General features: G+C 42.6%; 1 protein-coding gene across 1 annotated transcript in view; it reads right to left on the bottom strand.

The window, feature by feature from the left end:
• Positions 1–27,698, bottom strand: part of HECA (hdc homolog, cell cycle regulator) — a 43,196-nt gene that overhangs the window by 8,162 nt on the left and 7,336 nt on the right. Inside the window, exon 2 of the mRNA XM_027972500.3 lies at positions 5,481–6,530. Within this exon, the coding sequence (XP_027828301.1) occupies positions 5,481–6,530 (1,050 nt within the window). The remainder of the gene's footprint in view (positions 1–5,480; positions 6,531–27,698) is intronic.

Genomic DNA, 27,698 nt, shown 5'->3' with positions numbered 1-27,698 from the left:
AAAAAGATAGTAAGTAGCAAAGTCCAGACTTAAATTTCTGTCTGACTCTTAACCTCCACTCTACATCATGGGAATTTCTGGCCTGGACTGAGTCTCTGGATTTGTTTCAATTACTGTTTACACGTTGTCCTAAGTACTGAGAATTGAAAATTTCTAAATCTATTCTAGAATTGTGAATTCAAACAAATAGTATATTTCTGTGGTTCTAAGTGGTAAAGAAGCACCAAAAGAAATTCTTAATTCCATCTCTCTCAGTAAATTAATAAAGTATTAAACCTTAATAAATGATCACAACCAAGCAAAAGCATCTTCATCTGGAAAAGTCAGGGAAGAGGAGCTGGAAGCCGGGGAAGACAGTGAGGGGGACAGGGCCCCAGGGCAAGGGCGTGACAATCCACACAGTCCACCACTGGAAATAATACAATATTTCAGGAGTGTATCACCAACTGCAGCCTGCAGTCTTATGGCCTGGAATGGGCCTTTCTACTGGAACTGAAAATGCTTTAAGGAATACACGGTTGAAACTCTGGAATGGAAGAAATGATTGACACTGGCTTGTTATAAAAAAGATTGCCCAGACTTCTCTTAGATGTGGCAATAAAAACACAGACACATGCCAAGGCCCCACTTGTGGCACTGACTTGCTGGGTACTGATAAAACACCCAGATCCTCAGATTTTTATTATCAACAATCAAACTGCTCGATACCTTCGTAGTACACACCTAATGCATTCATTATCTGTGGATGTACATGTACTTCAGGTGTGTACACACACAGGATTAGTCCTGGGCTCGGTCATATACTCCTGCTCTTCCTTCTCTTTTCTCCCCATTCAAGAACTCTTCCACTCTTTTAGCCACTAACATTAAAAATAAGCTTCAGTGTTCATCTCAGATGTTTATTTCTCATAGCACTTGTGAGAGACATCTCCACACAAAAGTCCCAGCATCTCTTCAAACCCAATACACACAAATGCTTCATCTTCTTTCGTCTAAGGCCTGGTCCCTTCCCCAACTTTCTCCACTCCTGTTCATGATAATACCATTTACTTTGTCTAGACTAAGAGTGGGCCAACAAGGACACAGCTTTATCCTCCACAGTCAAGCTGTCTCCAAAGCTGTAATCTTCCCTTTAACATAATCTCTCACAGCTATTCCCACCTTTCAATCTCCACTGTCACCACTCAGCTGGTCCCTTTTCTCCTTGCATCTAGAATGGAGATTTAAGTTACACCTGCATAGCTTCCACCCCTTGCAAACAATTTTTCTCCCAAGAAACCATTGGCTTAAAAAAAGAAAAAAATTGCTAAATTCTTCAGTTCATCAACATGGCAAAGCTCTTTGTTATGGCTTGAAAGGACATCTGTAATCTGTTCTCCACGTACTTTACTCATTTTCCACTCAAGAACCTCTGCTCCAGCCCAATGGTTCTCTCAGTTCTCCGTCTCCTGATCTTTTTATGAACCACCATTCCTTTGCTCACATTACTGCTTATCAACAAACACCTGACGTAGTAGTTAGACCCTGAGTTTATCAAAGTCCACCACACCTCCTGATATCTGTCTTCACACTGCCTCCTTTGACTATCCAGGTCAAAGTGCCCTTTTCCTCCTTGGAAATGATAAGATGCTGCTTTATGTACATAATAGCCAGGTGATACCAGTTCTGTAGGTGATACTAGGGCCTTAGGTCTGGTAAAGTTAGTTACATTTTTATAAATACATCTTACATCCTAAGATTATAGATTGATGAGTAGCAAGAATTGATAATACCCAGTACGAGTATGCAATGCATAAGTCTGGTTGGTTGGTGAACTGATTAAATGAAAGGAATTTGTCCATCATGAATAGAAAAAGGACAACTCTCCTCTCTTGTATCCTGTACCCTTGTACCCTCATTCATTTTCATAAAGAATACTTCCAGTCATGAAATGATGAAGATGTTTCCATCTTCTTTCCTCTATAACTATCCCCACACAGTAGAAAGATCATGTAACAAAATACAAATTCCATCTTCCATGAAACAATGACATACTTGTAACTGTGAACCAAAATATGAGGTCAGAAATAAAATGGAGAAATAGTAAATGATGCAGCTCTGAAACTGGACAAAAAGCACAGGGGAGGTTGAGATGAAGTGCTCACAGAGAAAGAGTAATTTATTACTAAATAACCACACATTCTATACAACTTTCATCAAGAAGCAGAGTCTATTGAATGATCCCCTGAATTTGGGATAGCCTGACAAGTTATTTTGAAGAACAGAATGTGACTGAAGTGAGTTACTCAGTCCTAAGCTTAAGTCTCAAGAGAGAAGGGCCATGCAGCTCCATTCTCGCCATCTTTACTGCCATCCTGAAAACAGCATGTGAAAAAGCCCCGGCTAGTCTACTGGCACACGAAAGGATGTATAAACGGAGGTAAGACATTCTAGCCAAGGCTCCCAAGGCCAACCAGTCTGCCAACTGTGAGATGTGTGAGATGCCATCCTAACCAACCAACTCATAGAACTATGAGAAATTATGAATCATCACTGTTTCACACCACTATGTTTCAGAGTGGTCTGCCCAATAGCAAAGGCTAAAAGACACAGAGGAGTAGGTGAAATTCCAGAAAACGAGTAAGACCAAATTCAGCTCACTTTCCCTGCTGAGAAAAACAAAATAGAAATAGCATCCATGAAATAAGAACAGGATGCTATTAAAAAGAACTTTAGGAAATTACAAATACAACACAGAACAGAAAACCTTAAACTCAGTAAAAATATTGGAATATAAAATCACAGAAAGCTTCCAGAGAAACAAATGATAAAGAGATGAACAGAAGGACCAAAAACATAGATAATGAAGCATCTCCTCCACCTCAAAAAAAAAAAGGATCAGTCTAAGAGCTCCAACATCTGATTAACTGTTTTAGAGTTAAAACAAAAAAAAGGAAGAAAACGAAAATGGGAGTAAATCATCAAAGAAATAAATCAAAAGAAAATTTCCCCAAACTGAAGACTCTAAGTTTACAAAATCTTAAAGCTAAGAAAGCATCTTGCCCAATGAATGGAAAAAGAGACTCACATCATCATGAAACTTCAGAATACTAGAAAGAGAAAATCTAAAAACCTTTGGAGAATAGGAAGGGGGGATAAAGGAACAGGAGTAAGAATAATATTAGATTTCTCAGTGGCAACTAGGGAAGACAGGAGTCAGTGAAGAAAAGCCTTCAAAATTCCAAAGGGAAAATAATTATAACTTGGAAGACTATACCCAGCCAACTACCAATCAAGTGTGAAGACAGAATCAAGATATTATCAGACTTTCAACATCTCAAAACATCTATTCCCAAGCCTCCTTTCTCAGAAAGCTCCTAAAGGATGCTTCTCAACAAACAGGAAATTAACCAAGAATAAAAAAGAAAGTATGAGATCAAGGAAGCAGAAGATAAAAAATAGGAAAGAGATGAAGGAATTTCCTAGGACATCTAAGCAGTACAGCTAGGTAGCACTTAAGTGCACCAGGATGGACAGGAGCAGGAAGGTGAAAGTGTCCACACAAAAAATTTCCAGAAAAAAATTCATAAAATGTTTGACAGGTATGTGGAAATGTTTTTGAAAGGTGGTTTGTAGAGTTGCCACAGAGTTAGAACTACCAACCAAAGCTTCAATAAAGGTTAAGCAATTATTAACTCTGATCAAAACAGAAGGTGTCCTGGAATACATGACTCTCTATACAGGAAATATATCTATACTTGCTGGCTCAGGATTACATACTCATAATAGCAAAATCATTAAGGATTCAACTAAGAATTGTGATGTATTCAACTAAGAATTCTGATGCATTATCCTGAGAGAAAGGGGAAGCTACAAGAAAGCATAAATCATCATCCACCTTAAAAGTAAATCAATACTTTACTTCTCTGGTGGGTAGAGGTAAAGAATCCACCTGCCAATACAGGAGACACAGGTTTGATCCCTGGTCCAGGAAGACCCCACATACTACAAAGCAACTAAGCCCGTGAGCCCAACTTTTGAGCCTGTGCTCTAGAGTTGGGAGCTGAAACTACTGAGCCCAAATGTCATAACTACTGAAGTCCTCGAGCCCTGGAGCCCAGGCTCCACATTAAGAGAAGCCACCACAAGAAGCCCGCCCACGGCAACTACAGACTAGCCCCCATTCACAGTAACTAGAGAAAAGCCTGCGCAGCAACGAAGACCCAACACAGCCAAAAAATTTTTTTTTTAATTTTTAAAGGTAAATCAATAAGTAATACCTAAAATTGGAGAATAAAGTTCTCAGTTTTAAAATTACGATCGTAAAAATCTGAAGTTAGTTAAGATTTGAGAGCGTCTCTGAGAAGTGAGACAGCAGGGAATGGTAGGAAGAAGTTAAGTGGGGATATATCCTTCTTACTATAGGCTTTCTCAGCACAGTTTTAAAGTTATAAATAGCTTATATGTCATATATCCCGTATTTATGTAAATTCAATAGTTTTACATGAATTGACAGAGTTCTCTGTCAACTGACCAGCCCTGTCATTCATTTCTCGGCTGCAATGCTCCAGTCTCTGTATGTTATCCACAGCACTAATAAGCTCCCCACCTCTTACTCTCGCATGTGTGTGCTTAGTCACTCAGTCGTCTCCGACTTTTCGTGACCTTATGTACTGCAACCTGCCAGGCTCCTCTGTCCACAGGGATTCTCCAGGCAAGAATACTGGAGTGGGTTGCCATGGCCTCCTTCAGGTGATTGTCCCAACCCAGGGATCAAACCCAGGTCTTCCGCATTGCAGGCAGATTCTTTACGTTCTGAGCCAGCAAGGAAGCCCAAGAGTACTGGAGTGGGTAGCCTGTCCCTCCTCCAGGGGATCTTCCCAACCCTAGGAATCAAATCGGGGTCTCCTGCATTGCAGGCAGGTTCTTTACCAGCTGAGCTACCAGGGAAGCCACCTCTCACCACCAGAATAATATCTGACTTTTCCTTTTGCTGCAATCAAGAAAGTCTCGCCTTTCACAAGTTTTAAGAATAATTCAACTAATCTAAAAACTCACTGTCTCTGACCCTCCTTTTCCTTTACTGTATTATGTTTACAAGGATCAAAGAGAATATACTATAGCTTGCTGAGTATATTAACATAGATTTCACAGGCAACTATTTTATAGCAAGTAAAACATTTTTATGCAATTGCTTCTCTAACTTTCTTCCCAGTTACTAAACACTACACATCCGAATCCTCTCTTCAAATGAGAGCAAGACGAAAACATAAAATTACCCACCAGGACCACTGTATACTTGGTATAGTGCGACATCAGAGTGAAGGATACCACCTCCACCACCTCACTGGGCAGAGCTGAAATATTCAAATGTTAGCTAGCTCCTGACTAGAACAAAGACACACCAGCAGTTAAAATGAAGCCCGAACACAGCCATCCCTTCTCGTTGGCTTTTCACTTCTCACACACAGAAAACCGGCAAGGTGAGTGAACACCTATACCTTGAAGGTGACAGGGAACATCGTATTCGATCTCATCGTGTCTCGAGGGGCTTAAGAACAGAGTGCCGTCCACCAGCGGGAACTGCTCGAACACCGGGAGCGCCCGGTGGCACAGGGCGCAGTTCACCACGTTCCTGTGGCTGGCGCTCAGGGCTGCCAGGATGAACTTGCGCAGGTCCTCGCCCTGGCCCATCTGGGCATCGTCCTCCATCCGCACGTGGAAAGTGTTCAGCTTGTGCCGGGGGATGTGAGTCAGGAGCTCGGACAGGTCCAGGCGCCGGAGGAACTGCACCGGCGCATCGAAGTGGCCCCCTCTATGAACCGACAACCCCGCCGGACTGTAGTCAAAGTGGGCGTTTCGGAACACGTGGCCCCCGGCCAGGGCCTTTTTGTGAGGCTCCAGGTGGATGGCGTTCTTAAGGAACTCCCCGAGGTACCTGGAGGAGCGGGGGCCGCTGAAGTGGGCGGGGGAGAGGATGGAGTAGCCGGTGGGCGGGGACTGGCCCGGGGAGCCGCAGGGCGAGCGCGCCCCGTAGACTGCCGTGCCGGCCCCGGCACCGCCCTTCTCCTGCGAGTTCTGCCGGTCCATGGAGTGCCGGCGGGGCAGGTCGTGGCTCAGGCCTTTCTGGGGCTTGGAGGGCGGCCGGCACTTCTTGGCCTCCTCCACCGCCTCGCCGGGGGGCCTCCCAGTGTTCTTCTCCGACCCCGACTTCTTCTTCTTCTCATCCTGCATCCGCTTCACCTGGTACCAGTCCGTGTCCTTCTTCAGGTGGCCCTGGCCGCAGCGGCAGGAGCAGAAGCGGAAGGCCAGGTCGTAGCCCTTCTTGGTCCACATGTTCTGGCGGCACTGCTTCTCGTTCCAGCTCCGGGCCCGGCCGATGCAGTTGAACTGGACCAGGATGCTGCTCTCCCACTCGTAGAAGCACTGCAGGTGCATCCAGGTGCTGTGCGGGCAGTGCTCGTTGTTGCACACCACCTTCTGGTAGTCATCTTTCTCCAGGTCCACCGGCCTCCCGAAGCTGCAGATCAGGGGCGTTGCACAAGGGGCTTCTGGGGAGAAGCACAGAGAGAGAGAGTCAGCTGGCGCGCTGTGCGATTCCAGCCGACGCCAAGAGTGAGATCAAAGCTCACTCACCATCCCGCCTGAGCCCATTCACGCCAAAGCACGTTTCTGGTGTGGGGATTCCCACTGCTGGAATAACACCAGACGGGGTTAGAAAACGTTCACCGCTTTCTTTTGGTGGGATGTTGTACCAAGGGAATTTATTCTGTGATATTTGTTATCAGCTGAAGAAACCATTAAGCTTCAAAAAGCCCAAATCCTTCACAGTGCAATTAGCTGCACATCATTACTTGCAACAGTGTAGTATGAGGTCTTCCTGAGACATGAGTGTAATGACAGACAGTTTCAGGGTTTTTTTAAAAATGAATCACTCCGCTGAACTATAAAATATGATGCAGCTAGGGAACCAAAAAGAGGGCTTCCCTGGTGGCTCAACTGTAAAGAATCTGCCCGCCAAGTAGGAGATGTGGGTTCCACCCCTGGGTCACGAAGATCCCCTGGAGGAGGACATGGAAACCCACTGCAGTATTCTTGCCTGGAGAATCCCATGGACAGGGGAGCCTGGTGGGCTACAGTTCATAAAGTGGCAAAGAGTTGGACACAACTTAGCAACTAAATAACACTAACAATTGAACCAACAAGTTCAGATGGTAGCTCCAAAAGGGCTCTCAAACCCTTTCTCATAGGGTTGTGTAATCCTGAATACCATGGAGAAAAGAAAACAGACTTGCCTCATCCCTAGCACTCTAGAATGGTCTGATACCAAATGGTGGGATGTTTGATTAAACTGACTGTTGGTCTTCATGCCAGTTCATGAAGAAAAAAACAAAACAAAACAATTCTCGTTAAGCCATGAGGACAGCAAGCAGGAACACAAGGTATCTCTACCCACAGGGTGTACAAAAGGCCAAGCAGGTTCCCAGAAGGGAGGTAAAACTTGGTAACACAGAATAGACCCCATTTCTTAAGAAGTAAATAAGATTTATGAACATTTGGAAGCTATGCAGTTTCCCTAAACCTTCCCAGCATCCCCACTGCCCACCGATGACAAGTACAACATGCCACCAAACAAAGTAATGCCAATGATGGGGCCCAAAAAGCCATGGCCCTCTATGGTACAATCATCCCCTTCAGTGTGGGATTCCAGGAACTCAGCAAAATGGCCCAAACTGACTTATCCACCTCCGTGATTACCATGGCATCCCCATCTACCTCCTGGGAGTCACAACACTTCATCTTCACTTGTTCAAACCCCATGTGCCCAGTGTAGCAATTTGCAGCATGAACTCTGCAGCTGGACTGCCTGGGTGAGAACTCTAGCAGTACCACCGATGAGCTGTGTGCTCGCGGACAGGCTACTACTTCTCTTTGCGTCAGCTTCCTCTGTATAAAATGCAGGTGTCAACTGAATGGACCTTATACGGTTCTTAAAAGGATGAAATATATGGATACACAGGTGGTGCTTAGAGCAGAGCCTGGCATGCAGTAAACCACCTCTGCTTCCTCCCATTCTTCAAGGCCCACCTCTAGACACCAGGACTCCCCTCTTCCCTTGCATCCTAATCCCCCACTCTCAGGAAGGCTCTGATCTGAACCTTATCTGAGTCCACACTGTGGTCTCATCAGGTGATGACTTAGGTGAGGATGCCTATTACACTTATCTGATTTCCTGGCACCACTGGGCTCAGGTCTTGCACACATCCAGTGCTGCATAAAGGCTCACTAAAAAGACACTGGCACATGAAACCCACACATGATAAGCAGAGCGGAAGGAAGAGAGAAGGCTGTGATCCTAGCATAAAGACTAGGGTAGGGAAGCACACTGAAAAGAAGCATGGTGTGTGCACTGGGTAAATTAACTGTAGTCACCTAGGCTCCAGGTGACATTTTAAAACACAGTATTTCAAAATGTTAATTAGTCAATTAAACAAAGTTCAGTGGCTTTTATCGTCAATCCTGCAGAGGAACAGCTTTGAAGGGAGCAACTCTGAAATGTACCAGCAAAAACCTAAGTGATATTAACCCAGGACTAAGGAAATCAAATTTAAGAATGACCCAGGAGTACCTCTGCATTCACAATATCTAAAACTTTACATTTTAAATGTTGAGATTGACTTGATGTTTCTTTTAAAAGTATTTTTCACATTAAAGAAAGGTAGACCAAAAGGGGAAAAATTATTCTTACATCTTTTTTAAGTTCCAAATGCATATCATTCAGCCAATCCTGAGCACTTCCTACATATCATGTCTTTGGACTTGGAAAGATTGGCAAGCCATGGTAAGAGCTCTAAAGACGTTCGTGCCTGGACCACATGCACAGAGGAGGGAACACAGCTCCACATCCCTGTCCCTCTAACATCGTCTGTCTTCATCACAGCCATTCCCACCTATTTCTCCAGGTGGGACTCCACAACAAAGTGTCTCCACTCCAACCTGCCAGCTCGGCTGGTTCACATGGCAGCCACTTTGATGGGCCTTATGGTTAGACCTCAAAAACATATATAAAGCCAAGTGTATGCATGCTAAGATGCTTCAGTCATATCCAACTCTCTGCAACCCTACGGACTGTAGCCCACTAGGCTCCTCTGTCCATGGGATTCTCCGGGCAAGAATACTGGAATGGGGTTGCCATTTCCTTCTCAAAGAGATCTTCCCGACCCAGGGATCGAACCCAGGTATCCTGCATTGGCAGGCAGGCAGGTTCATTACCACTAGCGCCATCTGGGAAGCGCTAAATATAGCATTAACATGCATGCCTGCATGCGAAGATATAAAGCCAGGGCTTGTTTAACACCAAACATATGCAACAGACACCCTGCCCCGTTACATACCTCCAGCCTTAGGGCGAGGCTCTGAGGAACAGGGTGAGGAATAGGGGAACCTTGGGAAAGGGCCTCTGACAAACCTTTTGTATCTACACAGCCTTCTTTTTCTTCCCCCCTTTTCTTTTTCTTACACAGGCTTCTAGTGAAGCCATGGAGGGCTTGCCTTTCTGCTCAAAGACACGATTTCCTTCAGGATTTGTTTGGAAAGGCAGCTGGGAAGAATGAAAGGGGTGTGGGTACCCATTCCACCACTGACTAGCTGTTTGACTTGGAGTAGTTTCCTCATCTGTAAAGTAAGGCTACAGATGCTTGCGCGCGCTCACCTCAAATGCGGGTGGAAGCGCTTCGTGACAGTAAAGTTCCATAAAAACTCTTCTAAATGTAGTGCTCCCCCATTAAATGCAAGCTGCTCCGAGACATTTAGAAAGTAAGTCAATAAATGCATAATGCCATGCCTTTTTTTCAGTTTCCTAAGTTTTGCAATTTACTGAAACATATAGCAAACGTTCTTTTAACTGTAAAAAACAGCGCTAGTGGCATTCAAATATCACACCTATAACAAAATTTGCCACATTATAGAACGTATTTGATTGTTTCCTAAAAGCTACTTCTAAATTTAGAAAATTCTTAGCTATTAAGAACAGTAGTCCCACAAAGGTATAAATGAGGGGAAATGAGGAGAAGGGAACCCTCACTTCAGTGAGGGCCTCTGTTATGCACAACCCTCGGGACTTTTGTCTGAGCTGTGTTGCCTAACAAGCAAAATGAGAAAAGGTTCCTTCATACGAAGACAGTATAGTTTTAAAAAACGTATAGGAACTCTCCAGTACATGTTTTTACGGCTTCACCATCAAATATCTCACACTCAATTTCTCCCTGTCCAAGTGAAAATAATCAGGGCTCACCTCATTCTGCTCCCTGATAGCTCAGTTGGTAAAGAATCCACTTGCAATGCAGGAGACCCCAGTTCGATTCCTGGATCAGGTAGATCCCCTAGAGACGGGATAGGCTACCCACTCCATTATTCTTGGGCTTCCCTTGTGGCTCAGCTGGTAAAGAATCAGCCTGCAACCAATGCAGGAGACCTAGGTTCGATCCCTGGGTTGGAAGATCCCCTGGAGAAGGGAAAGGCTACCCACTCCAGTATTCTGGCTAGAGTTGGACACGACTGAGCTACTTTCACTTCTACTTTCACCCCATTCTGGGCAAAAATCTCAAGTCATTTCCAGTCTGGACAATAAGATACGGAGGCTGACATCACTTGGGCAACATCTGTCCCTCTCCATCTCACCCTGTATCCTTCCTCCCACCTCAGGCCTTGGTGTCCCCCTCCCCAACTCCACCCCCGGCACCTAATGAAAGGGAAGGATCTGACAGCGGCCATTTACACTGCCTTTCCAACCAACCCAAAGTTCTTGATGATAAACTCGTTCACACTCACAGGAACCCCCAAACCAGACACTGCTGTTTTCAGCTTCTTAACTGTGAAATTAACTGTTCTCACAGCTCTTAAAATAATTTCAAGCACAGGCAGGTGGGGAGTTTGGCGGGGTAGAGAGGTTTCTGAAGTCATGTGAGGCTTTTCAGACAAAGCCTAAGGTAGGGATTCGGTCACACTCATCCTTGCAAATCCACTATGGTGAAAACTGTGTCACATGTCTAATAAATGTCTTGGGGAAGGCAATTCAGGGTCCAGTCAGATTTAGAAGTCTGCAGTGATGGAGTGCTGGAGGAGGGAAGGTGGGGGAAGGTGGCCCCCAGGGAGCTCAGCCCCCTGTCTGAGTCTTCGAGACTCAGCCAGGAGCCCCTCTCGGGCACCGCCTGGCCCTCACACTCACTTCCTCAAACTTACCACAATCTATGCTACCCTCCTTCAGCATCCAGGTACCAAATGCAAACTTTAAGGTTTCTGAACAACTGTTTTATGATACAGGTCTGTTCCATACAGTTTAATTCCTCTTAGTGGGAGCACACCCTCTTGTCTGAAGAGCAAGTTCCCCTGGGGGGACGACTGTTCTGACCTGAGGATGCTCATCTATCTCCAAGCTTCCTGAGGGGCTGGAGCACGGTGATTGAGGATATGGACTCTGGAGCCAGCCAACCAGCCTGGATTGACTTGCAACTCTAAACTTAGCAGTTTTAAGACCTCTGACTAGTCACTTCAACCTCCCTGGGCTTCTTTCTTCTCATCTGTAAAATGGCAGCGACAAGAGTGAGCACCTACCTCAAAGGGTTCCTGTGAATATCAAAGGAGTTATTAAGGCAGTTTAAATGGTGCCCGGCCCATAATGAGCACAATTTAAATACACGCAATTATTATTAAAAGCCCTATCACTTTATATTACTTGATGTAGAAACAAAAGGACCTTATTTAGAGCAAAGCTACAACCAGGAAGTGACCAACCTCCTTTCTCCATCTGTAGGTAAGTGCAAAAAATAAGTGCTTTCCCCCCACAAACAAAGCAGGGTGGCATGCATGAAATAAGTCACTAAATATGTACTGACAAGTTTTAAAGAAGCAGAAGGAAAATTCTGTTCTCCTAGCCCGTTAAAGATCTTCTATTCAGTGTCAGCCAAGTACCTTGCTATATGTAGTTTTCAACCTAAAAAGATCTTTTCCACGCCTGGGTAACTGGGATTCACAAAAAGCATGGCTGCCTTTGATTCATGAGATGTGTTCCTAAAGAACTTACATAATTCAAGACTGATTATCTCACAGTCTGCGGGCGGAGTATGGGGAATGCATCCTCGGAACGCATAAATCCGCAGCTCAGCCGCTGTGCTGTGTTTTTGGTTTACTGCTGCTTTTTAATATCAGAATTATCTCTAATATTTCTCAGTTGTACCTCATAAATTGATAGCATGGCATAGCACAGTGTTTTATCCTATTTCTGTTCCAAAGTTACAGATTTTCAGGATGTTTTCCAGCATGAGTATTATAAGCACAACTCGGTTACTCTGAATGCTGTAATAAAGGTTAGAGTTATAAGCTAATTTGAAAATAATAACACAAATGTCACTTAAATCCATGAAGAATATCTGTAAGCAACAAGAGTTCACATAATATTGCCAAGAGTTAGAAGGTATTTCTCTTAAAAAGAAAAGGATGTGACATTGGGTAACAAAGCATTTTTACAATTCAGTTGACCTGCTGGCTTTGAAAACATGAGATAGCCTGATGCATAATTTGGGGGAATGTGCCTGCCAAAACTTTGCACATAACGTGAAACTTTTATTATCACTTATGTATCATTAGTTGAAATTTGCATAATTCAATCTGCATACAATGGGATCATGTGATACTAAGAAATAAATTAGCAGACTGCCTTTTCTCCTGCCTGGAGATTTAGATCCACAATATCACAGGATGCAGACAGAACTCCAGGTTAAGTATATGTGTATATGCACATGTGTCTGAATGTGTGCACATATATAACAACAGAGAGACTGCCCAGCTACTAAACCATCCCACTGTTGAGACTCCAGAAAAGACTTCATGTTATCCTTACCACCTAAGTTATAAGTACAGTGTCCCAAAAATGTTGGCTCACTTCTCTCTTGGTGCATCCAGAATGGTGCCTGAAGACCAAAGGCCACAGTGGAGTTGCGCCCTCCCCTTGCCTATGGATTCCCGAAGGCCTCAGCTGAAAAGACAAATGGCTTCACCTCCCCCTAGTCTGTCCAATGGGTAAAACATTCAGCTGTGTGATCAACTGGCAACAGGGGTCGTCTGCAGACAAGACACCCATCAGAAAATATGCCCACAACTCACTGCTGTTTAATACCGTCCAAACATTCTACTGAGAGAAACAATTTTTAGGAAAGATGTCAAAGATGATGTTCACAGTCTTCTAGATCTGAGCTCCAGTGGGGTGGTCTAGCCTGCAGTGTCTTATTAAACCAGTACAGGGATTCTTGTTATGAAGTGTAAATGCCTTTTAGATGCATCGCGCCCTGTTCAAGTACTTATTCATACACCAGGACCCTGGAGGCATCTGAGTGTGTCAGCCTTGCACCAGGTAAAAGCTATCTCTTAGTAAAGCCAGGTGTCACAGGGCTGGTTACCTGGACCACACTGTTTTATTCCCTGGACAGGCTGCTTTTAATGGTGCATATGCACGCATGCTCAGTTGCTCAGTCGTGTCCGACTCTTTGTGACCCCATGGACTGTAGCCCGCCAGGCTCCTCTGTCCATGGGATTTTCCAGGCAAGAATACTGCAGTGGGTTGCCATGCCCTCCTCCAAGGGATCTTCCTGACCCAGGGATTCAAACCCATGTCTCGTACAGTATGAAGGTATTACATGCATTGGCAGGTGAATTCTCTACCACTAGTGCCACCTGGGAAGCCCCTTAATGATGTGAGCAGGCCTAATAAATCTGTTTTATTTATGAAAGGATACTGTCATGGACATTGCTCAGTATTTTATAACATTTTGTAAGTCGCTGGTTTTGTTTTGCTTTGTTTTCTTATCTGATGGACCCTGGAGTGCAGACCTCTGCTTCTGTTTGCCTCTTCCCTCCATGTACTAGAAATCTGAAAGCCACATTTGTGACCTACCTCTTGCAATGCCCCAAGATATCCATTATTTTTCCTAACAGTGTCATCCCTATTACTAATATTCTCACTTATTTATTATTTATTATAGTATTACATGTATTTTTGAAAGCCAGTTTATTTGTAGAAGGAGAAGGCTATAAATGATCAAAACAAAAATCCATTCCCCACATTTTCCCGTAAAGTTCAAACCAGCTTTGCCTAATTCATATCAAACTGTGGACTTTGGGGTGGGAGCAGATGCTCTCCTCCCTCCTCATTTTCCAAAGTCAGCCAGAAAAGGATACAAACTGAGAGAAGAGGCCAGTGCTGACCCACGGAGCCCAGGAGCCCCACAGACACACACAGCCCCTTCAGGAAGGGCTGGCTGCGGCATAAGCACTGAGTCCTGGCGCCGCCGTGCTCACCAGCTCCACACTCACTCCTTCTCCTGGGCTCAGCCCCTTCAGCTTCCCACTCTGCTCTTCATGCCCAGCCATCCACCTGTTCCCAACCAGCCTGGTGTCTCTCAGGCACATCCCAGGCTGACTCCTGCTGCTCAGAGCTCTGCCAGCCAATCCAGCCCCTCCAGCCTCCTTGTCCCGCCTGGACCAGGCAGGTGCCTCCTCCGTCACCTGCTCCCAGCCTCACCGGTGAAGTCGAGACATGGTGAAGTGGGCTCTGGTGCCTGCAAACTCCACCCCACCTCATCTTCTTCCGGGAAGAGGAGATCCTGTCTGCAGGGCTCTAAACCACAAAGCCTAGACTCTGTCATCCCCGTGTGGGCCCAGCCTTGTCTCCACTCAGCTCTTGCCAACAGCAGCCTCTTTACTTCCCCTTCTTCCCACTCCTCCCTCACCTAGCAAACCCAGGAATTCATTTCTGACAAACCGCATGTTCACTGCAGAGATCAGCACTAAGGGAGAGGCAGACAAAAGAGCAGTGAACCGCGAAATGGCAAGTATTACAGATGTGGCCACACAATCTGAACCTGCTGCGAGGTTACATCACCACTGACAGCTACAAGAGTCCAACCAACTTCACCTTCTAAGGATGAACGTGTTAGTTGCTCAGTTGTGTTTGGCTCCTTGCGACCCTATGGAGAGGGTAGCCATTCCCTTCTCCAAGGGATATTCCCCACCCAGGGATCGAACCCAGGTCTCCTGCATTGCAGGCAGATTCTTTACCATCTGAGCCCCTACAAGATCCGCAAGTGGAAAAAACGCCAGTGTAAAACCTAACAGCAAGAATAGCAGATTACTATAGCCATCGAGCCTTTATTAATGGCATTAGCAATTATAATGACAACTTGTTTTAATAATAAAAGTCATGTCCATTGGTATACTAATTATACATACATGTATTCACATGTAAGAATATAAGAAAAAAACAAGTTTATAACATGCCAACTGAAATAAGGCACACAGTCATACATAGGTGTACATGAGTGTGTCTATGAATAACCAGATATCACCCTAACAGTGTAATCTCATACACATGCATGTTTACACGCATACACACCTACTCTAGATGCAACATTACTTCCACAGTGAACAACAACAAAAGACCCTGGCTTTTGCTAACCAAGTTCTTCAACAGTTAAATTTTAGCCTCAAGATCCACGGTAAACCCCAGACTTTTTGGCAATTACAATTGCCAGTAAACAACTATCAGTTTTACAGCTTGCTCCTGCTCGTGTCACTCTTTGAATATTGCCAGCCTAGCATTAGCCTCGGCAGGGATCTGTCAACAGCTTTTGGAATTCTGACCACATTCTCCAAGATATTAATCTTCCCTTGCCTTCCTCCCTGGCATCAATGCAAATTCAGTGAGCATCTTCTCCTTGCAGTGACATGGGGTTTTGAGGCCTGCAGGTCCAGTAGGTTTGCTTCATCTTTTTTTACAGACACTGGAGCAGAAAAGGATGATGAAAAATATACACAAGTAAGTATCTGAAACCAGGATATACTGATAACACTCTGTGCACTGATGTGATGTCTTCAGCAGTTCCACTTTCCTCCTCTGCTCCTGGGATGAATCAGGGAATGTCAATATAGTACATAACCCTGAATTTCTGCCATCCTCAAGACTGATCATGAACACAGTAAAGGTTTATTTATCATCTGCAAATATTATGGATTAGAGGCCAGATTTGTTTTCCAGATTTTTTTTTTAATAAGCATGTCCAGATATGTAGATGTAACACTGGTTTACTAGGTCTGACACACTAAAGTTTTGGAATCTACTATAAAGAAGTCAAATACTGGATAACATGAGCACTTGATTACAGGTCTCTAGAGATCTGGACATTTGCAAAACAGAATAGTTATATTCTCAAAATGCTGTAAAATTATACAGGCAAACTTTACACAGGAAATATTTCAAACTAATCTGGTCTCTGAATGAGGCAGTTTTCTTAGCAGATTTATTATACTTAATTAATTAAAGAAACAGCTTTCAAATTTTCCAGAATACTAATAAACACTCATTTGGGCAAATGTATGGCTTCTATTAATAGTTATTATTTAATAAAGACCCTGTTCTAGGGGACAAAATAAACATACCAGGGTTTGTCTCAGGGTTAAACACTTATTACAAAAGAAAAACACACCGGGTCTCTGAAAATCGGCTAATTACAAGTCAACTCAATAACACTTCTGAATACCTGTTGTGTGCCCAGTCCAGAGCTTCATATAGGGGCTGCAAATGATGAATAAATTTGTTAGCCACGCTTTCCTGTGTCTTTGAGTATCTTATACTTTTTTGTTGAAAACTAGACACTTTTACTAACAGTGTCAACTCTGAAAATCAGAGTGGCAACTCTGAAAATCAGATTTTCCCTCCTTCCAGTATGCTGCTGCTGTTGTTACTGCTGTTTGTTTGTTTAGTGACTAATTCTCTAAGGTCTCTATTTTTCCATCACATGTAGCCACCGAAGTTTCTGCTCAGTTAGTTTAGTGGTCAGCTAATAAGAGATGGAGATTTCCTTAAACGCCCTGAACAGTAAGTGTCCCACCCTTTGCCAAGGGGCTGTGTGTGTCTTGGGTAAGCCTTCAATGCTTCAACAATTTACAACCTTACTGGCCTTTACTTTCAGCTTTTTTGGAGTCTCCAGATCAGCCAGAAGCAACAATGAGGGGCTCTTCAAGTCTTCCCTGGGCATGCTCTGAGCCCTGCCCACATGCATGGTCTTCTAGAGCAGCGTCCCCAACTTCTTTGGCACCAGGGATGGGTTTCACGGAAGACAAATTTTCTATAGACCAGGGGTTGGGGGGATGGTTTCGGGATGGTTCAAGTACAATACATTTATTGTGCACATTATTTCTATTATTACTGCATCAACTTCACCTCAGATCATCAGGCATTAGATCCTGGAGGCTGGGGACCCCTGCTCTAGGGCACCAGGAATGTGTCAGAGCTTCTCAAAACCCCTTATGGACCTCCCACTTTCAAGACATTCTTCCTAGGTGTTTTGACCCATTTCTTGTTTGCTCTGGCTGCTGGCTAGTATCATAATTACAATGACAAACAACTGCTGCTGAGTGTGTTCAGCAGACATCGTAAGAGGGCTTCTAACACTGGGTAATCTCTGAGCCAGGTCAAATAAAGACCAGCCCTGTGAATGAGATTTTACCAGGCAGCTTCCAGACATGTCGAAAGGTAGTAGTTCTCTGGGACTAGAGTTTTGGGGGAAGCTTCAAATCTGTTTTTCCCCCTCCAATGACTACTAGGCTGCTTGTTTCAAAGCTACTATGAATATTACAGGGCTTCCCTCGGGGTTGATCTGGTAAAGAACCTACCAGCAATGTAGGAGACCTGGGTTCAATCCCTGGGTTGGGAAGATCCCCTGGAGAAGCGAACAGCTACCCACTCCAGTATTCTGGCCTGGAGAACCCCATGGACTGTATAGTCTATGGGGTCGCAAAGAGTCAGACACTACTTTCACAATGTATACTACTATATATAAAATAGATAAATAAGACCCTACTGCACAGGAAATTATATTCAATATCTTATAACAACCAAAGGAAAAGAATCTGAAAAGTATACATATATATATGTATGCATAAAACTAAATCACTTTGCTGTACACCAGAAACTAACACAACACTGTAAATCAACCACACTTCAAACACACACACACACACACACACACACACACACACACATATATTTTTTTAAAAATGAAGCTACCATGGAGCCAAGGAGAGGAAACGGGAATAGAGCAAGTTAAGAGAAAACAAAATTCATTGTTCCTACTATGACTCAGGCATTTCCCTTGAATAAAAACTCCGAGGATTAAAGCAAGTCTTTTGTTAATTTCTAGAATTCTGAAAAGTTGATTTTGATCATTTTTTCCGGTGTTCACATTGTTCTTAAGGAGAGGCAGATATCCAGAGGTCCTTCTATCATTCCGGAAGTAGGTCTTAATATAAATTTAAGTTTAAAGATATATTTTGTTATAGAAAAATGACAAGATGATAAAAATAGAAGAAAAATGTAAAATTTCTGACCATGATCTTTTAAATGACTACGGTTATCAAGTTACTATGATATTTGGATTCTGTTTAAATACATCAAAATGACGAGTTTTACAATAAACTGAAGACTGTACCCTCTGCATTTAAACTTCAACAACAACAACCAAAAAAAAAACAGGGTGAAATAGTATTAAGTAAAAGGGACTTTGCTTTCTCAAATTCCTTTAGGGGACACACAAGCAAAAAAAAGTATTTTTCAAGTATTTTGTCAACTTGTTTTAATTAGTATAGGAGCTATAGTAAAGCTCACTTAAGTATATCTGTCTTAAAAAAGTTTTATCAAGGGAGGGGGGTTCATGTTTGGGAATGCATGTACACCCGTGGTGGATTCATGTCAATGTATGGCAAAACCAATACAGTATTGTAAAGTAAAATAAAGTAAAAATAAAATATTTAAAAAAAAAAGTTTTATCAATACCTTCAAATCAGCCTGCTGAAACTTATAGTGATGCCATCACAGATGCATTCAGGAATCTCAGAAACTCCCAGGCCAAAGCCCCACGTCCCTCGGCTGCACTCAAAGAGCGCCACAACTAGGTCCAGGACTGGATCTGCCACCTGGTCACCCATAAGGCCCATGTGCCAAGCCTCTGCTTCGGTCACCAGCCTTCCCTGTGGGGCAGTACTGAGCACAGATCAGAGGAGGAGGAGGCCGGTGCCCATACCACACCTCAGACTCACCAGGGGGTTAAAAATCATTTCTTGACTAACTGGTGAGTATTTTCTCAAGTGAAAACTAAAAAAGTTTTTAAGTAAATTTTCTCAACTATTTCGAGACCCTTCTCTACTAAAACTTTTTAAAAGATACTAAGTCCTGTAACGAAGGGAAACTAATACTTTCAAAGTATTTTGTCAACTTGTTTTAATTAGCATGGGAGCTATAGTAAAGCTCACTTAAGCATATCTGTCTTAACCTCTGATTTAGTTTATCCTCTCTGATGTTATTTTAGTGTGTGAGACTGTTCCAAAGAGGGTAGCAAGTTGAGTACACGGAGATTAAATTCAGTTAAACATGTTTTCATGCTTTGAATAGGATTTAAACACAAGACTTCTACTCAAACAAACCACTCCACCCAAATAAACATGGAAGCCTCATATTTCCCCCACCAACCAAAAAAAAAAACAACAACAATAACAACGTGCTCTTCAACTATATTTAACAACTTGGGTTTTTAATGTTGTCTCAATAGATTCAGTTTATTCTCCTAGACTCACTCTTTCTTAGGTTCAGTTAAAATTCACAAGCCTACCTACTCTGAAGTTAAAACTGAATAGAAAGCTACAGACTTCTATTTTACCCATTTTTAAATTTCCATTCTGGCTCAAAAACCCTGATACCAGTAAGAAATCTGTGTCAATAATGACGTTAAAGTAGAAAACTCACAGTTTTGTTATCTACCAGAGATCATGTCAAGACCTAAAAGGACACCGACCCCAAATACGTCTGCTTTTGGCTGAATATCAGGATGAAGATAATGGTTTCATAATTTTCCCTGAAAGTTTCTTAAAAATACCAAAACTTCACACAATACAAATAAGACAATCCCTTGGTTCAGATTCTACAAACACGTCCTAAGCCCACAAGAGGATCCTTTACTGCTCTGCCCAAGGTCATTCAGCTAGCAAGGCGCCTTCCCTCTTCCATACCCACTCATACTGCACAGAGATCAATAGAGCACAGAGCCAGCTTATAAGGAGAGGCAGTGACCAATAACTCTGTGTAACAAGGTACAGTAACCAGTTCTAGAATCTGAAATAGCGTCTCATTCAAAATTATCGAACTACTGACTATGATCTGGTGACACAAGTTTATTCAGAATGGCCAATGCCCACATCAATCCAGAATTATTTAAAAACTAGGTCTACAGAAAGTCAAATTAAAGAAACAAGTGCTTAAACCCGATTACAATATAAAGATTTCCTGACCCCAATCTTTGCACTCCTTAAAAACAAAGAAAGAGAGTGAGGTAAATCTACTCTAGCTAATAGAAGTGCTAATCTCAAAAAAAAAAAAAAGGTTTACATGTCAAGGAGAATAAAGCAACTTTTCTCGGAAAGAACATAAAGATTTGGCATTGTATCAGTAGATACTATGGAATGGGGCAGCAGAAAGAGCGCTGGCGTTGAGAAGCAGAACCTCAACCTGCTTTGCCTGAACCCTGCTTGGGTCAACATGCCAGCAATCCCCAAGAAGATTTTCAGGCTACTACTGTCATTAAATCAATAAATCCCCAGCACAATGTGGCTAAATTCATTTCCCTACTCTATCCACACTCCAAGCTAAATCAAATCCTTACACTCCTTTGTTTTCCATATTCCTTTCCTATCCTGCTGAACTCCCTGAAAAATACACTCTCAGTTCCCTTGCCTTCCCTTCAAAATAAAGCTGAGAAAAAGCGTTATAGCATTCCCTTCCACCCCCGCAGTCACTCTGCTGTGAGCTAGGGAGAGAAGACAAAGCTTTAGCCTGGGGGGGCCACACTACTCGGCCTATTTCTAAAATGCTGCATCAGCAACCAACAAGCAAGTTAGAGAATCTGTTGTAACAAGGAAAGACTTGTCAAAGCAGAGGGTGTGTCTAAGCCTTATACATACCTCAAGTGAAAATGAAAACTAGACTCAAAAATAAATCATGTCTATGTCCAAACTCAGTAGTTCACCACATATACATACTCAACAAAGCTGCTATAATATGACTTATTTTCAGAAGAGTATGCCATAAAATTTTCTACTGCAAAGAAAGCTCAAAGTTCTTCCCCGAAAGTTTTTACCCCACTGATATATTAAGCCAAAGATGTCATTATATTCATAACTAAACAATGCTTCCTTTCCCAGTTACTAACTTTTGTGGAACACAAAATATAATTTTATAGTATGATTATTTTCAAAGGTTCAAAACTATTCATTTCTAACCTAGAGGGGGAATATACCATTTATAAAAGAGTTAGCAAAAATATCTAGACATTTCTCTTTTATCATAAAAGAATTTGTCCAGTTAAATACAATTTTATTAAAATATATAAACATATACAAATGTATATATGATTATACTCCATATAAATTATAATCAGTATTTCCAAATCTGTCAAGAGAAAAAATTTCAAATTAATTCTTCAAAAACTTTTCCAATTCATCTTTAGATCACACACCTCATGAACATTAAAAAATAAATTATGAGGAAAACTGATACAAAATCAAAAATTTCAAATCTGAATATCTCAAAGAGAAGGCTTGTTTTTAATCAACCAAATCCCAAGAAAAACAATGATTTAAAAAAACGCACCCATACATTTATATAAACACACCAACAAAGATACATACCAAGTGTCATATGCCTGTAGAAGTTATCTTGTTAAAACCCATAATACAATTTGGTACATTCACAATTCTTTAATTTTATTTAAGATGTAAAATCTAAAAAGGAGGTAAGGAAACAACCCAAAGTGTTATGACCTGCAGGAGGAAATGGCAACCCACTCCAGTATTCTTGCCTGGAGAATCCCATGGACAAAGGAGCCTGGCTATAGTCCATAGGGTCGCACAGAGTCGGACATGACTGAAGCGACTTAGCAAGCATGCACGCAAGTGTTATGAAAGTATCCCAAATGCTTTTACAATACAAACTCCTACTCCACAGAACCCCAGAGGTTGGTAATGAGCAGGGAGCACAAAGGCCTGAAATGAGTGGACACAAACTAAAGAAGGCATGATTACAGACATAGGCACACCAGGCCAAAAGCAAGGCTCTGCTAATCAAATGGTTAAAACCACAGCACAGTTTGTGGTTATAATGAAACCTGGGGACAGATGATTCACAGATCACAATGAAACAATCCACAAGTCAGCTCTACAAGGGCTGGGGGAAAGCACCCGCCCCATGACTTCAGCCTCCACAGGCCTTCCCCTCAGTGGGTCAGAAACCCTAGAAGAACCCACTCAAGGAGGGCGCTCACCCTGAGACCAGCAGGTAAACACTGCAGATTCCTTGGGAAAACTCACACAGCAAGAGCTGCCAGACCTGAACCTACAGAGAAATGAAAGGCTCTCCCAAGGAAGTAGAATCAGCATTTTGGAAGAGCAACTTTCACTGCAAGCTGTGGGGCAAAGCCCAGGTTGGCCCCGGTTCTTTCAACAAATCAGAGCATGCATTCACCACTAGGGGAAGCAGACACACAACCACAGGACAAACAGAAAACCAAAACACCAACTAGAAAACACCCAAAACCCCGAAGCATGACACAACCATGGGCTTTTTCAAATAGCAATACAGTTTTTTGCAAAGAGTTAGTCATACGCAATATCATGTTATCCTGCTTTCCACAGATAAGGATAGTTGGACTCAGAAAGCTCCATCAGCCTTGCAAAATGGCAAACCTCAAACTAGGACCTGGGTCTCTCAAATCTCACACTCTTTAAAAAAGGCAGTGAGTTTGGGAATCTCCTGCAAGTCACAGACATTTGGGAAGCACAGGGCAGACTGGATCAGCGTGATGAACAGGGCACAAATAAACTTTTGGTCCAGGTGAGTTCTGTGTTCTCACTTTCTTAACACAGAAATGTAATTTGAATGCAAGTGCCAGAATGAAAAAAGTGAGAACTTTCCTATAATTCAGCATTTAAGTTTATGATCACAGGGAATTTACAGGTAACTTAGCCATAAGCGGCCTCAGTTTGTAGCAGAAGTGATAAGTAAATTAGTAAGCTTTTATCTACAAGTTTCAAAGTCCTTGGAACTGGCTGGAATAAAAACTGCAGGGGACTTTAAGAATGTGCAGGAAACAACAGGTGTTGAGCATGGGAGCTCAGCTCCCATGGACAGAAGTGGTCAGGGAGGAGGTGAAGGAGGGTGATGGGAACTATAACCAATCCTGTGAAACAAAGCCTTGCAAATTAAATACAAACAGAACCTCAGGAACCTCACAAACAGAAGGAAACAGAACCTCACAAACCTAACAGTGTTACTATCGTTGACACCCAAATGAATTCAGTCACTACCCTGACGCCAGGCCCAAACTGCTTTTCCTACAAGTAACTTTACAGACAACTTTCCCCACTCTCTCTTGTCTTTCTCTTTGTGGATTTTCTGGGATCATACAAATCTATAACATTTCTAACCAGCCAGGATGCTCAAACAAGGTAAGAAGATAAACAATAAGCCAGCAGAAATGTATGTCAAAAAGTATCCTGAATATACAAAGACCTTGTGCAGATCAATGCCCATTAGTTAAATGGACAAAAAACACAAACAGGAAAAAACACAAATGAACAGTATACACATAAAAAGACATTCACTCAGCTGGCAAGTCAACAAATGGAAATGAACATTACAATGGGATGTGATTTTTCACCTATCTGATTGGCATAGGGGAAAGTGGTTATCAAACTCCCGGTGGAGGAGTGTGGAGAATGGAGCACTCCATGCAGCGCCCGAGTCAGTGGAAAGAGGGGAACCCTTTCTGGATAGCAGTTTGGCAAGAGGCATCAAAGCCTTGAAAATCACACGCCTGGTGACCAGTGATCTCACTTCTAGAACTTCGGCCTAACGAAGATAATCACATCTGCGCTATGAACTGTGATCCATTAAGAACTGGAAGTATCCATGCAGATGGCCTGTTTCCGCCATCCCAAGACCAGGAAGTCCTTCTATCATGAGAAGGATCAAATTAACATGAGCGTACAATGTGTAAGCTAAGTACTTCCTTGGACAAATGTTTTCTTGTTTCACAAATTTAATTTCAGTTCAAGTACCAGAAAGATAAGCATGAGGTCTTTTATTTTTTTTGTTTTTTGTTTTTTGTTTTGGTTTGGTTTAGTTTTTTAATTTTAGTTTTTTATTTTTTAAATTTTAAAATCTTTAATTCTTACATGCGTTCCCAAACACGAACCCCCCTCCCACCTCCCCTCCCCATAACATCTCTCTGGGTCATCCCCATGCACCAGCCCCAAGCATGCTGCATCCTGTGTCAGACATAGACTGGAGATTCAATTCTTACATGATAGTATACATGTTAGAATGTCATTCTCCCAAATCATCCCACCCTCTCCCTCTCCCTCTGAGTCCAAAAGTCCGTTATACACATCTGTGTCTCTTTCCCTGTCTTGCATACAGGGTCGTCATTGCCATCTTCCTAAATTCCATATATATGTGTTAGTATACTGTATTGGTGTTTTTCTTTCTGGCTTACTTCACTCTGTATAATCGGCTCCAGTTTCATCCACAGCATGAGGTCTTTTAAAAGTAATTTAAATGGCCCTATTGCTTTCTTGGGGTTCCCTGGTGGCTCAGTGGTAAAGAATCTGCCTGCAATGCAGGAGGCCCGAGTTCGATCCCTGGATTGGCAAGATCCCCTGGAGACGAGAATGGCCACCCACTCCAGTATTTTTGCCTGCTGCTAAGTCACTTCAGTTGTGTCCGACTCTGTGCGACCCCATAGACGGCAGCCCACCAGGCTCCCCCGTCCCTGGGATTCTCCAGGCAAGAACACAGGAGTGGGTTGCCATTTCCTTCTCCAATGCAGGAAAGTGAAAAGTGAGAGTGAAGTCACTGAGTCGTGTCCGACTCTCAGTGACCCCATAGACTGTAGCCCACCAGGCTCCTCCATCCATGGGATTTTCCAGGCAAGAGTACTAGAGTGGGGTACCATTGCCTTCTCCTGTATTCTTGCCTAGGAAACCCCATAGACAGAGGAGCCTAGCAGGCTAGAGTCCATGGGGTCTGAAAGAGCTGAACACAACTTAGTGACTAAACAACAACAATGATTGCTTCCCCTAATGTTTTTATACTAAATTTAAGCCCTCTACTTAAAAACTTGTTCATTATTCATACACAGGTTTGCATATCAGTCAAAACAGACCCAGTATCATGTAAGATCTGACTGCAACATCAGGGTCTAGCACATCCCTCCAACACCAGTGTGCCTTTTCTGTAAAAAGAGAGGGAGGCCATTTCTGGAGCTTAGTGTCCCTGTCCTCCAATGCAGACTGCAGACAGCAGGGGCGTCCCACCTGGCTCCCAGTCAGAGCTCCATAAAGGGAGTGATCATTGTTCCTGTTGCCGGCAAAAGCTGCTCCTGCTTTCTGTGAGTTCCCAGGGGTTCTACAGCCCCAACATAACTACCATCCAGGCATTTTACCTAATTTGCTACTGAACCACAACACATCATCAGCATTTGTAAAACTAAATGCCCAATACATATCATTATAGGATTAACAATACTCCAACTTGTAAGCACTGCCCAGTAAGAACAGATCTGAGGAGGTGAAGTGGAAGAATTCTCCAAGTTGCCCTGTGTGTATTAGACATGGTCATTTCTGCCTCCACCACAGAAAAACACTTTCTATCTTCCAATGCCAGGCTCTCTCATGGCCTCTGGCAGCGCTGCATTTGTTCGTAACAACCATCACCAAGCATCCCAGGTTCAGCCTCTCAGATTACAGACTGCACCTGCTGCCAATCAAAAATAGCCAGACCTTGATTCCCTCCATTGCCCATTCCCTCCATTTCTGTCCAGACACTGAGGTCTGTCAGGCATAACAAGTAATGTGTCACTTTAATAAATTCTACAGTTCAACTAAATATTATATTGATGTAATGTCACATTCAGGAGTGCTCATTTAGAAACCTAAAGTAGTCTGTGATTTAGTTTCAATACTAGTGTCAAAGACTCCTGAGATGCTTTTATGATTTAAAGGGACACGATCTCAGGTATCAAACCTATACTAACCCCTGGGAGAAACATCCACTTGAAATTTGACGAGTATATCTTCTTTTCTTATAGGAACAAGTTGATATCTTCCTAACTTTTGCCTAATTTACTCTCTCAGTTTATAAAGGCATATGGCTTAAGGCCATCTATTTCTAATAAATTTACAACAAAATGAAAAACAGAAATCCAGAATTATAGCACTATCTTTTCTAACTGCTATTATGGGGGTGATACTGAACTTCAACAAGTTTTGAAAGGGTTCAGAATCTGCCACTGTGGCCTAAAAATTATTCTAAGCTGAAGGCATTTGAATTGCTGAAATCTCTGCCTAAAAACAGAGCCTCTCAAAACAACTCATAAATCCCTTTCAAAAGCAACCTGAGAAGATTGACTTTTACCATCAGAAATAAGTCTCCACACCACACCTAAACACACACTGTCACAAAATGATCATCACCCATGTATTCTTTTAGGGCCCACTGAGCTCTTCAAAAATTCATTTCTTTTCTTATAGGCGCCCTTTCTCCCTCTCCCCTACTCTTACTAGGAAGCCACTTGGCTTTCCAAGAAGAACCCTTCTCCCCGCCCCATCTCTCATTAAGATAGTAGATAAGACACAAATTCTAACCACACCTTTGAGTCATGTTTTTGTCTGTGAGTAAATCTGTCTTTTGTCTTGCTACTCTGTCAGTTTAATTTGCAAGCCCCAAAATCATGAACCTAAGAGGGGAGAAGAAAAGTTTTTCCTCCTTGACAATTTAAATCAGTGAAGTATCAATACACTGCACTATGCGTACATATGAGAACCATGCAAACGTTCTTGTTATTCTAAACAATGATATGATTAACATTAAACACTTCCTTTTAAGTTCTCCTTCACTTTTCTTTAAACTTCCTCTTAATATCTTTCTTGTTTCTAACTTTTAGAATGCTTTCAAGTACCATCCTCCTAAGTATAATTTAGCAGAAATAATTTGTTTTTCTATCCACTTCTGATAAATCAGAACATACAATTAAGAATTAGAAATGCTACTCATTTTTTGCCAGTTTACAAAAACCTCTCAAGTACAATTGAGCTAAAGCATCCTGTTGATTAAATAAAGCAAGCTACTATTTCACCAACCACTGAGAAATGGAAGCTTTCTGAAACACACAGACTTAAAAACACAGTCACTTTGTATAAAATAATGACATCTCCCTCACCAGACTTTATTATTTTAAAACTGACTCGATGAGGATAAAAAATAAAATTACAAATATAATTAGTCCAACCCAGCACAGAGATAGACACTTTCTATCAAGATGTGAAAAATAAACCATAGCGACAACCCCTCCATCCAGAGGAAGCTCTTTGGCTCATATGGTACCCAGCCCTCCCTTGGCGTCAGGTTCTCTGAAGTTCACCTCAATTAGCTAACCTCCCATGGCTAACAGAGCATCAGGATGCTGGTGCCCACAATTAAGAGAGACTTTTCCTTGGGGCTGTCACACTTTCATCTTGCTGTGCAGAAAAGCAGTGTGTGCTGTGTGCCCACTACTTTACTAAAA

The sequence above is a fragment of the Ovis aries genome, chromosome 8, assembly GCF_016772045.2.
Source record: "Ovis aries strain OAR_USU_Benz2616 breed Rambouillet chromosome 8, ARS-UI_Ramb_v3.0, whole genome shotgun sequence".
In the NCBI taxonomy this organism is placed as follows: domain Eukaryota; kingdom Metazoa; phylum Chordata; class Mammalia; order Artiodactyla; family Bovidae; genus Ovis; species Ovis aries.
Note: the sequence above shows the minus strand (reverse complement) of the source record. Positions and strands in the feature narration are given on the sequence as shown.